Source organism: Nerophis lumbriciformis, linkage group LG31, assembly GCF_033978685.3.
Source record: "Nerophis lumbriciformis linkage group LG31, RoL_Nlum_v2.1, whole genome shotgun sequence".
In the NCBI taxonomy this organism is placed as follows: Eukaryota; Metazoa; Chordata; class Actinopteri; order Syngnathiformes; family Syngnathidae; genus Nerophis; species Nerophis lumbriciformis.
The window spans coordinates 10231810-10244898 of record NC_084578.2 but is presented as its reverse complement, the minus strand read 5'-3'; the positions used below and the strand labels follow the sequence as shown (position 1 = coordinate 10244898).

The window sequence follows — 13089 nt, the reverse complement described above, 5'->3', positions numbered from 1 at the left end:
GTATTCTTTTTTTCTGTTTTGGGAGAAAAATATATATATATATGAACTCTATGTAATCGCAAATTATGTTAACTTAAATATTGTCTAATTATGCAAAAATATATTATCAAACATTCAAACCATTTTTAAATAGAAATAAATACTAATAATAATGATTTCAAAGCAAGTTATCCATCAAATTGTGCAATGTAAAAGTAGCAATAGATTTCATGGTAAAGTTCTGAAATTTACTGTGGTTTTTACAGCATTTTTCTCTAAATGAAAAATATTTTTTTACTTTTTTTTACTGTAATAAACTGTTGTGCTGTTTTTGGAATTTACAATAATACACCGACAAATATGCAGTTGTTGATTTGCGGAAAAAAACAAAAAACAAACTGGCAGCTCAGGTGCCAAAATTTTACTGTAAAATTGTTTTTTTTTAATTTACAGTAAAAAAACAAATGTACATTTTACAGTACAATTCTGGCAACTGAGCTGCCAGTTTGTTTTTTGTTTTTTTCCGCAAATCAACAACTGCATATTTGTCGGTGTATTATTGTAAATTCCAAAAACAGCACAACAGTTTATTACAGTAAAAAAAAGTTAAAAAAATGTTTTTCATTTAGAGAAAATCGCAGTTATGTTTGGCCCCAGAGGGCCGTTTCTAACAGTGAATACTATTATTACACAATTTTTGTATGCATTTTCTTAGTAGATTTTTAAAAACTAAAATGTAAAAAAAAATATTGTAAGATGCAATAATTTTACCTCAAAATGTAGTGTATATTACTGTAAATGGAAAACCAGTACTGCTGTTTTTATGGTTAAAAAAAAGGCAGCTCAGGTGCCAAAATTTTACTGTAAAATTGTTTTTTTTTCATTTACAGTAAAAAAACAAATGTACATTTTACAGTACAATTCTGGCAACTGAGCTGCCTTTTTTTAACCATAAAAACAGCAATACTGGTTTTCCATTTACAGTAATATACACTACATTTTGAGGTAAAATTATTGCATCTTACAATATTTTTTTTACATTTTAGTTTTTAAAAATCTACTAAGAAAATGCATACAAAAATTGTGTAATAATAGTATTCACTGTTAGAAACGGCCCTCTGGGGCCAAACATAACTGCGATGTGGCCCTCAGTGAAAACGACTTTGACACCTCTGCGCTATACAGATCAATGCATGCGTCAGTACACAAATGAGGAGTCTCCAAACTGTCTCCAAGTTTTGTGCGAATAAATGACGTACATTCAAGTAAAAACATTAAAAAAAAAAGTTCCTGGATGACATTCTGACAGTGAAATTGCATTTCTGTACAAATTGTCAGAGTATGTTGGTGGCGAACCCCAAGATGCAGAGATGACGGCAGGCATTGAGCGAGAAAACATGATTTGATACTATAGCAAAAAAACAAACAAAAGGGTACAAACAAAAGGCGCGCACAAGGCGGAGAACAAACTCGGCTATGAACTAAAATAGCACAAAGGCTAACTGTCGACAAGAAACAAAAACACTTACTGTGACACGAAGGAACTATGACATGAGCAGAGTGGACAAAAGTAGACAGAGCTACAACGACAAGTATTATGACAGGTAGTAGTGACATCGACAATGACAATAATCCAGCAGTGACTGGAGGGTACGGCAGGTATAAATAGCAGCTGGCTGATTGACACCAGGTGTGGCCAGGTGCCAATCAGCCACAGCTGAGGGGACACAGCACTCAGGGAGACAAACAGGAAACAGAACCAAAACAAGAGCGCTGACAGGAAATACTACACACACAGAGGAAAAACTAAAACACAACCAAACTGTCAGGGGCAAGCCTGACACAAATACTGTTTTTTTTTTCTGAACCTGATTTTAATTATGCAAACGAGTAATCTCCTGTGATTAATCATTCAAATTCCAAAATATGATTACCGTATTTTTCGGAGTATAAGTCGCACCGAAGTATAAGTCGCACCGGCCGAAAATGCATAATAAAGAAGGGAAAAAACATATATAAGTCGCACTGGAGTATAAGACGCATTTTTGGGGGAAATGTATTTGATAAAAGCCAACACCAAGAATAGACATTTGAAAGGCAATTTAAAATAAATAATTAAAATAAAATAATTTCACACATAAGTCGCTTCTGAGTATAAGTCGCACCAAACTATGAAAAAAACTGCGACTTATAGTCCGAAAAATATGGTAACCTGATTAAAAAATATGTTTTTGACAGCCCTATAATAAAAAAAATAAATACAAATAATTACTATTTGTATTGTATTGTATTATTAAGTGTTTTTTTTCTATCAAAAATGGACATTTAAACGTGTTCTAGACATACATATTAGTACATATTATTATAATAATTTAATGGATATATAATTAATATAATTGGATATTAATAGTATGTAAAAGTTTGACTCCTCCCTTGTTTACTTCCGTGACGACCTCCTTATGTTTTTTTAATATATATATATATATATATATATATATATATATATATATATATATATATATATATATATATATATATATAAATAAAATGTAAAGACAATATAACATACATCCGTAAACGTGGATGCATATGCAAAAGTGCAGTATATTTATCTGTACAGTAATCTATTTATTTATATCTGCACCTTATTGCTCTTTTATCCTGCACTACAACGAGCTACTGCAACACAATTTCGTTCTTATCCGTACTGTAAAGTTCAAATTTGAATGACAATAAAAGGAAGTGTAAGTCTTAGTCTAAGTTAACCTATCAGAAATATCAAGCAGTTAAAATGTGCCAAACATGGATAAGTGTTTTGACATTTTCCCATCATGCTTGTCAATGGATTTGAATAGGTGTAATTTTTTTTTACTGTTGATTGCACGTTTTTTTATAATATCCACAAAGTTCAGTGAGCAGTTGGTGTAATGTGTGACCATGTTTGTAGAATTTCTTTTCCTGCACCATGACTAAGGAAGGTTGTTTGGATTGGGTCATATCAGTAAAAAGCTGTGCTGTGAGTCCTTGCAAGTACAATTAATGGTTGAGTTATTTTCTTTGGCCACAAGATGGCGACAAAAATGCAGATAGTAGACCTTTGGCATTTTGTATATTACCATATAGTTTATTGAACTTGTGCCGTCTCGAACGCCAAATTGAAGACGCCTGTTCTAGACAGTGTTTCTTAAACATAGGGCTATTGTTGGGTCGCGAGCGCTCCCTAGACGTCCGCCAAAATATCTGTATCTCATCAGCGGTACTCAGTTGTAATACACTTTTCCACCACTGGTGGCAGTCATGACAATCTCAAACAAACCGAAGAAGTCTGGAGCTAAAGTCATAGATATGTTTCTTCAGCGCAAAAAATATGACCAAAGTGGCAAAGCTGTATTTTCATTTGCACTTAAATTTGATTTGGTTTATTTAAGAAACATATATATTATTGTTGGAGTGTATTGATTTTAGCACTACATTCATTTTTATCAGTTTGTATGAGTCCCTTCTTTTGCAGTTTATTTGATTGGTATTTATTTTTGTAATCAGCCTGACCTCAGCCTTGATTATAATCGTTGTGATTAACACATCATGGTTTCATATTATTTAAAAAAAAAGTTGTAAACTAAGTAGGTTAGATATAATCATTGAATACGATTAAAATCGGAAGTAAGATGACTAATTCAGTGTTAATATTTGAGTGGGCCCCTCTGTAGTGGAAAATTTGGGCCCTGAGGTGAAGAACCCCTGGTCTACAGACCACCCTCTATCTCCCAAACTTGTATTAACTTTGCAGGCAATGTAATAATGAACATGTTTTAGCAGTAAAAAGAAGTTAAGCACTGATCATGGTAAAATATACAAATGGTAATGGTCAAAATGACAAATATTTCACAGAATCTTAAAGCTAATTGTATGTTTGATTATACCAGCCAACAGGTGTGTGTGTGTGTGTGTGTGTGTGTGTGTGTGTGTGTGTGTGTGTGTGTGTGTGTGTGTGTGTGTGTGTGTGTGTGTGTGTGTGTGTGTGTGTGTGTGTGTGTGTGTGTGTGTGTGTTCTGGCAATGCTTACTTAATGTGTACATCACTCTGTTTACACAGTCACCTTAAGGGGACCTCTGACGGTATGGGGACAAAAAAAACAGGTCCCCTAAAGGGAAACCTTTTTAAATGATCCATTCTGAAGATGCCTAAGTGATTTTTAATATATTGAATATATTTAATTTTAACTTTTTTTTTTTTTTAATGGTCCTCAGTAGTCACTTACAAATTTGTGTGAATTATGCAAAATTATTTAAATTTGGTCCCCATGAACCATATTCACTCTTTTTCCCCCAGGGTCCCCAGTAAGCATACTTTCCAACCCTCCCGGATTTTCCGGGAGACTCCCGAAATTCAGCGCCTCTCCCGAAAACCTCCCGGGACAAATTTTCTCCCGAAAATCTCCCGAAATTCAAGATTCCCACAATATAAACAGCGTACCTGCCCAATCATGTTATAACTGTAGAATGATAGAGGGCGAGTTCTTGGTTTCTTATGTGGGTTTATTGTTAGGCAGTTTCATTTACGTCCTCCCAGCGCGGCAACAACACACAACAACAGCAGTCACGTTTTGGTCTGCCGTAAAGCAGTTCGTCTGCCGTAAACAGCAATGTTGTGACACTCTTAAACAGGACAATACTGCCATCTAGTGCATTTGATGAAAGCACTTTTGTGCGTGCCACACAGCAATGCATCATCAGAGAGGGTGTTCAGCATGGTTAGAAAAATAGTGACAGAGAATAGAACAAGGATGGACAATTCAACTCTTAACTCAACAATGAGTAGATGAGCGTTATGTGTGTGTATATGTGTAAATAAATAAACACTGAAATTCAAGTATTATATATATATATATATATATATATATATATATATATATATATATATATATATATATATATATAATGAAATAAATATATATTTATAGCTAGAATTCACTGAAAGTAAAGTATTTCTTGTACATATATATATATATATATATATATATATATATATATATATATGAAATACTTGACTTAGTGAATTCTAGCTGTAAATATACTCCTCCCCTCTTAACCACGCCCCAACCACGACCCCAACCACGCCCCCACCTCCCGAAATCGGAGGTGTCAAGGTTGGCAGGTATGCCAGTAAGAATGATCAGCACATTACTTCATCAATCCAGAGATTTAAAGACGTGTATGAGCTAACTGGGCAGTGGACATTTTACCAATTTTTTTAATGCCTCCACAACCTGTAGAAAGGGTGGTACCCACAAGTCATGATCAAAAACTTGGTCCCCATTCCAAATGATAACCAGTATGTGTGTGTGTGTGTGTGTGTGTGTGTGTGTGTGTGTGTGTGTGTGTGTGTGTGTGTGTGTGTGTGTGTGTGTTTTGATGGTGTAGGATGGACGTCTGTGTGTCAATGACCAGCTGGTAGCGGTGAACGGCGCATCTCTGCTCGGACACTCCAACCATGTTGCCATGGAGACACTCCGGCGTTCAATGTCACATGAGGGAAACGCAAGAGGGACCATCCAACTTGTGGTGATGAGACTTCTGAAGGTACTCACTCACACCATTAAGACTCCTCACAGTGCACAACATTAAAAAAAAAGAAAGAAAAATCCAGGTGTCAAATGCAACAAAATTAATTCCACTGCTGTCTTAATGATTTAAATATTATATGAACATGGCACTTGATCATTGGTATAAAGTACCGTATTTTTCGGACCATAGCATTAAAGGGGTCATATTATTATTATTTTTTTCTAAATGTAAAACACTTCCTTGTGGTCTACATAACCTGAAATGGTGGTTCTTTGGTCAACTCAACCCCGCCCACCTCAACCTCCTCATGCTCTCTCAGGGAGAGCATGTCCCAAATTCCAAGCTGGTGTTTTGAGGCATGTTAAAAAAAAAAAATGCACTTTGTGACTTCAATAATAAATATGGCAGTGCCATGTTGGCATTTTTTTCCATAACTTGAGTTGATTTATTTTGGAAAACCTTGTTACATTGTTTAATGCATCCAGCGGGGCATCACAACAAAATTAGGCATACTAATGTGTTAATTCCACGACTGTATATATCGGTATCGGTTGATATCGGTATCGGTATTTAAGAGTTGGACAATATCGGAATATCGGATATCGGCAAAAAAGCCATTATCGGACATCTCTAGTAATAATAATGCACAGAATTGACCTTGCAGCGTGAACTCCTACAGTATCTCCTTTGAGCTGCTTTGCCGTCAAACACAACATCAGCAGCTTATTCATATTTTCATGGATAAATGTCCGACAGTAAGCTATTGTCCCGTTAGATATTATTGAAATATCCCTGGCTGGTGTCGTTCTATATGGTGCAGACTCGCAGTGCGGCGCTCCAACTGCCACGGTCACGTCTGTGATGATTTATTTCTTTAATTCAGTGAGTGTCATCCGCTCTCCTTCACATTTACTTTTTTCCTGTCCATCTTTAGCAATGAGCTAATGCTAGAGAGTAAGAAGACCAGATGTTCACTGGCATTTGCTACGCCAACTAGCGGCAGGAAAGCATGTAACTCACATTTTTGCCCGCAATTTAAATTCTCTAATCTCAAAATACTCGTAAATTGAGGTACTAATGTGTGGAAGTTGTTTCCCAGCAGTTCCACTGTTAGACACAGCACCAGAGCCAAGCGTGCAGTTTTTAACCAGGTTTTAATGTACATCGATTTTATCAAAAGTTTTCTCTCCAGCAGGACGCGACTTTTCAGCCACGTCCGTATCCTCTCTCCCCTCCTGCTCCCGGCCGCTTACTGTTAAAGACAAGAGATGATTAGATTAACACGTACCACCTGTCTCGCCGTCAGCACATGCCCCGCCCCTATCCGATGGTGCTCGTCCTCAGCACCATAGACAGATGCGGTGACCTTTGCTCCTGCAGGCGCGCTGGCCACACCTCCCTCCACACAATGTTCTTCAGAAATTGATGGATTTTCATCTGTTAGACTTCATTTATCCCGTCTCCTCCGTACGAGCAGAATCAGGTATATTATCCCATGATCTACTGACTTGACTGCCATCTTTCCACACTGACGTTTCAGTCCTTTTAGCTCAATGTATACTTGACACGTGTTTTCCTGCTCGCTTTCCTGCTCTTACCAGCTCGCTGCAAAAGAGCATTTGCACTTGTTTTGTCCTTGTGCCTTTTGTGCGCGTGCATGCGTGTGACTTAGTGTTCATCTCTCAGCCGTATCTCTTTTCTTTATGGGTAAAAAAAAGATTCTTTTCATCCCGGCTGCTTTTCAGGGGATCCATTTTTGCATTGCTCCGTCGAATTTGTCAAAGGCCGTGCACACACTGAGCTTATTTGGCTCGAATGTAAATGTTTTTGTTTTTTTCTGCACTGGCTGCTGGTAGTGGAAGAGAAGTAAACAGTATATGGCATGCACAACATTTATGTTTTTACTCATTTTCATTCATGGATTACTCATTGATACACAGAGTGTAAAATATGATAAATACTGCCATTATATTAAACACACTTAACATTACAAAACAACTCATTAGTAGGAGTGAACAAAAAAAAAATTATTATTAACTATTTTAAATCTACTCATAATTTTCAGTAACCGTTAAAAAAAAAAAAATAAAAATAAAAATATATATATATATATATATATATATATGCGAAAAAAAACACCAAAACAAATGTTTTTTCATTTGCAGACACCAAAAGTTTTATTTTCAAAGTAATTACTACGGTGAACAAAAAAAAAAAAGCATTGCGATTCTAATTCTTCTCTATTTTAAATCGATTCATTATTTTCAAAAATCGATTACAAAAAAATAAAATAATAATATTTGAGTATCTAATAATAGAAAAGCGCGATATGAAATCTAATCCATTATTATATATATATATATATATATATACATATATATATGTATAATGTGTATATTTATATATGTATATTTATAGTGTATATGTATATCATAGGTATTAATTTAAATTGTAAAAAAATAGGTTACATATGTTTAAGATATTATAGAACCCAACACTATATAAATATATATATATATATTTATTATTTTTTATTTTTGTTTATTTTATTTTGATTTTTTGTATTCAGTTTTTGAAAATTATGAACAGATATAAAATAGAGAACAATTAAAATCACAAATATTTTTTTTTTGTTCATCGTTCACCGTAGTAATTATCACCGCTTTTACTTTGAAAATAAAACTTCTGGTGTCTGCAAATGAAAAAACATCCGTTTTGATCTGTTTTTGCATATATATATATATAGAGTATATATATATATATATATATATATATATATATAGGGCTGCAACTAACAACCTATTTGATAATCTGTCGATTATTACTTCGATTAATCGATTAATAATCGGATAAAAGAGACAAACTACATTTCTATCCTTTCCGCTATTTTATTGAAAAAACAACAACATACTGGCACCATACTTATTTAGATTTTAGTTTCTCAGCTGTTTGTAAATGTTGCAGTTTATAAATAAAGGTTTATAAAAAAATAATAAAATAAAATAAAATAGCCTCTGCGCATGCGCATAGCATAGATCTAACGAATCGATGATTAAATTAATCGCCAACTATTTTTAAAATCGATTTTAATCGATTTAATCGATTAGTTGTTGCAGCCCTATATATATATATATATATATATATATATATATATATATATATATATATATATATATATATATATATATATAATGTGTGCAAAAACAGACCAATTTGTATGTATGCCTTCAGTGACAATCTACAATGTAAATAGTCATGAAAATAAAGCAAACACATTGAAATGAGAAGGTGTGTCCAAACTTTTGACCTGTACCGTACACAGACCCTACACCTCTACAATGCTCCCCGCCATAGTCCCCTGGGACAGGGTTAACATGATTAAGAAACTGGAGATAATGTTATCTCTAAAGAAAACAGACAGCGTTCTCATTTTTAAGAGAGGCAGCGAAAACCATGCATATGCATATATGTTAATTATTACAAATTTTCTGCTTACACCGACAAACCACACAAATATGCTAATTAAATTCCCAAAGAACACTCATAAAAAGACATCACGACACTGAAACGCCTGTTTTGTTTTCATCCGCATCCTAAGAGGGTCAACTGATTATACTGCTGCCGATGTTTTAGTTGGGCTCGACTTTCCAAACTTTTGGCAGTCGTCCTTGTTAAGTAATGCATCCGTATACAAAGTAGGTTGTTGGTTCTCTTCCGTTACAGAAAGAACAAAACCCAACATGGTCAAAGACATACCCTGAAACTGACAAAAGTAAAACTAGTAAATATACTAAAAGGGCATATTGATTGGGAACGTTTACAGACGCAAAAATGAAGTAAAAGGAGAAAACATCACGGAGGAGCCTCGGTTATGTGCTGAGGCTGCTTTGCTGGGATCTTGAATCTATTCAGGGTATGATGAAATATCAATAACAATATCAAGACGTTCAGAAAGTTGGTCTCAGTCACAGGTCATGGCTTCTTCAAGAGGATAAAGACCCAACAAAATAGACACACTGCTAAAAACCCTCGAACCCTTTGAGTCCTGAGGTGAAAAATGAGTAAATGCAATCGAACATCTGTGAGAGTGCCGTATTTTTCGGACCATAGGCATACCTGCCAACTTTTGAAATCAGAAAAACCTAGTAGCCAGGGTCCAGGGGCCGCAGGCCCCGGTAGGTCCAGGACAAAGTCCTGGTGGGGGGTTCAGGCCGACGCAAAATGATTATTAGCATTCAGACAGGTTAAAATGTTGCTAAAACCATCACTTTTCTATCAGTCACAGTGACTTTTCAAAACAAAAATATTACAGCAAAAATCATATGGGTTGATTGACATGTTTATTCTGTAAGCTAACTTCAATAGTTTGAAATGATTTTGACAGTTAATGCCAGTTATCCTGTCAACCTTTCACAAGACTTCAATTTGTCAATTGAAAGTATAAACAGTATAAACACTTTTTACAGTAAACAAATGGTAAAACAGTACTAAACAATTCCATTAAAAAAACAATTGGTGTCATTATTAACTTTCTGTCCAAGCTTGTATAATCTACTGCCTTGTTCAATTGTAAAAAATATTCTGTGCCTAAAATTCACATTTCTATCACAATGATCATACTGTAAACATGGTAAGCTAACTTCATTAAAATTAATAGTCCTGTCAATAGCATGGAATTACAATTCAAATGTAGTTTTTTTGTAAGCCTTTCAAAAGAATTCAAAATATGAAAAATTTATGAAAATTAATTTAAGCCATCAGACACTTGAAAAGTGGCACATCACATCTCTAATGTAATCATTTTAACTTTTCAACAGAAATAGCACTGCAAAAATATTAAGGACATACTTCTGTATTTTGGTAGTTATACTGTCAACATTTAACAAGATTTCTTCAACTTGAACTTGAAAGCATAAATAGTATAAACACTTTTAACAGTATAACAGAACTAAACAATTCCAATAGATAACATTGGTGTCATTACCTTTTTGTGGCTAAAATCCGGCATTAGACTTGTGTTTTTTTTGTCCCAACGTGGTCTTTTACATCGCTAATTCCTCCGTGTCCGATCGAAAAATCTTGTCTGCACAAGGTGCAATTCGCGTAGTTTTCACCCTTTTTGGAACGAATAATTATTCACGGATAGGCTTTTGAATATTCTTCACGGAATGACTGCAGTTTTCTTTTCGGTTTAAGACTCGTTTGCGATTTTTCTCCGGCTGATTCCATGATCGTTCGCTCGTTTGGAAACAATGGCAACTGGTGCCTCGTGCTTGGCAGCGGTGCTATAAATAGCCTCGCACGTGGCATTCGGAATTGCTCGATAGAAAGTTACGGGAAGCAGTGTCGATTGTCATTGTTGTTACGCGATTTCGTTAATAAAACTTTTTTAAAAATAAAAAATTTTAATTAATGAAAAACCGTATTTTTTATCACTGCAACCGTAACCCGGAATAGGTTGATGAAAACCGTACTAATTACGGGAAAACCGGAGTAGTTGGCAGGTATGCATAGGGCGCACCGGGTTAAAAGATTCCCTGCCGATGAGCGGGTCTATTCAGGTCTTTTTTCATACAAAATGCGCACCGGATTATAAGACGCATTAAAGGGGTCATATTTAGAATTTTTTTCCTCGTGGTCTACATCAGTGTTTTTCAACTATGGGAGATTATGTCATTTCACCTAATTGGGTTAAAAATATTTTTTTGCAAACCGGTTATTTTTTGCCATTGTTGAGTGTTGGTGCTGTCTAGAGCTCGGCAGAGTACCAGTGTAGTACACTTCCATATCAGTAGGTGGCATCGGGTAGCTAATTGCTTTGTATATGTGGGGAACATGGTTTGTCGTGATCACAATATGTGGTAAGTAAAAAGGTATCTAACACTCTTGAACCAAAAATAAACAAAAGGCGAGTGCCGCTAAGAAAAGGCATTGAAGCTTAGAGCATACTTGCCAACCCTCCCGGATTTTCCGGGAGACTCCCGAAATTCAGCGCCTCTCCCGAAAATCTCCCGGGACAAATTTTCTCCCGAAAATCTCCCGAAATTCATGCGGACCTGAGTGACGTGTCGACAGCCTGTTTTCACGTCCGTAAAGCAGTTCGTCTGCCGTAAACAGCAATGTTGTGACACTCTTAAACAGGACAATACTGCCATCTACTGTACATGCATATGTGACAATAACATCTCGGGCTTTTAGAGAGTGCAGTGCACAACTGCGCACACAACAAGGAGACGAAGCAGAATGCATCATCATAGAGGGTGTTCAGCATGGTTAGAAAAATAGTGACAGAGAATAGAACAAGGATGGACAATTCAACCCTTAACTCAACAATGAGTAGATGAGTGTGATGTGTGTGTATATGCGTAAATAAATGAACACTGAAATTCAAATATTTTTCTTATATATATATATATATATATATATATATATATATATATATATATATAATAAAATAAATATATATATATATATAGCTAGAATTCACTGAAAGTCAAGTATTTCTTTTATATATATATATATATATATATATATATATATATATATGAAATACTTGACTTGGTGAATTCTAGCTGTAAATATACTCCTCCCCTCTTAACCACGCCCCCCACCCCCCCCCACCCCCACCATCTCCCGAAATCGGAGGTCTCAAGGTTGGCAAGTATGGCTTAGGGATGGCTACGCAAAACCAAACTAAAACCGAACTGGCTGCAAAGTAAACAAAAACAGAATGCTGGACGACAGCAAAGACTTAAGGGTGTGGAGCGGCAGACGGCGTCCACAAAGTACATTCGTACATAACATGACAATCAACAAAGAAGGATACTGTCCAAACAACTTAAATAGTCTTGATTGCTAAAACAAAGTAGATGCGGGTAATAGCGTTCAAGGAAGACATGAAACTGCGACAGGAAAATACCAACAAAAGAGGGAAAAAGCCACCAAAATAGGAGCGCAATACAAGAACTAAAACACTACACACAGGAAAACAGCAAAAAACTCCAAATAAGTCACGCGTGATGTGACAGGTGGTGACAGTACACCTACTGTGAGACAAGAGCTATAGTGATGCATGTTTGGTTATGCTTTAAAGTCATATCCAACAATTGCGACAACGACTTTTCACTGTCAACTGAGTTTAGTTTCTTTATGTTTTCTGCTGGTGGTGTGCCTCCGGATATTTTCAATGAAAAAAATGTACCTTGGCTGAGAAAAGGTTGAAAAACACTGGTCTACATAACATGTAATGGTAGTTCTTTGGTCAAAATGTTGCATAGATGATGTTTTACAGATCATCTTCAAGCCGCTTTCTGACAGTCGCTTCAGAATGCGCCGTTTTGTGGGCGGTTTTATTTACGTGGCTCACCTTCGACAGCGTCTTCTCCCCGTCATCTTTGTTGTAGCGGTGTAGCGTGCAAGGACGGCAGTGGAAGAATTGTCAAAAGTAGGAGCTAACTGTTTTTGTCAGAGTTTGTAGGTGCCGAACCCCAAGATGCAGAGAAGGCGGAAGGCGTTATACGGGAAAACATGATTTAATGTTCGA

At 35.7% G+C, this 13089-nt stretch overlaps 1 protein-coding gene across 3 annotated transcripts in view; it reads left to right on the top strand.

Moving 5' to 3' along the window:
• The window catches only part of pard3bb (par-3 family cell polarity regulator beta b), a 432163-nt gene that overhangs the window by 163324 nt on the left and 255750 nt on the right, over nt 1-13089 (top strand). For all 3 annotated transcript variants that reach the window (XM_061926590.1, XM_061926589.1, XM_061926591.1), the window contains one exon: nt 5403-5561. In XM_061926590.1, the coding sequence (XP_061782574.1) occupies nt 5403-5561 (159 nt within the window). The remainder of the gene's footprint in view (nt 1-5402; nt 5562-13089) is intronic.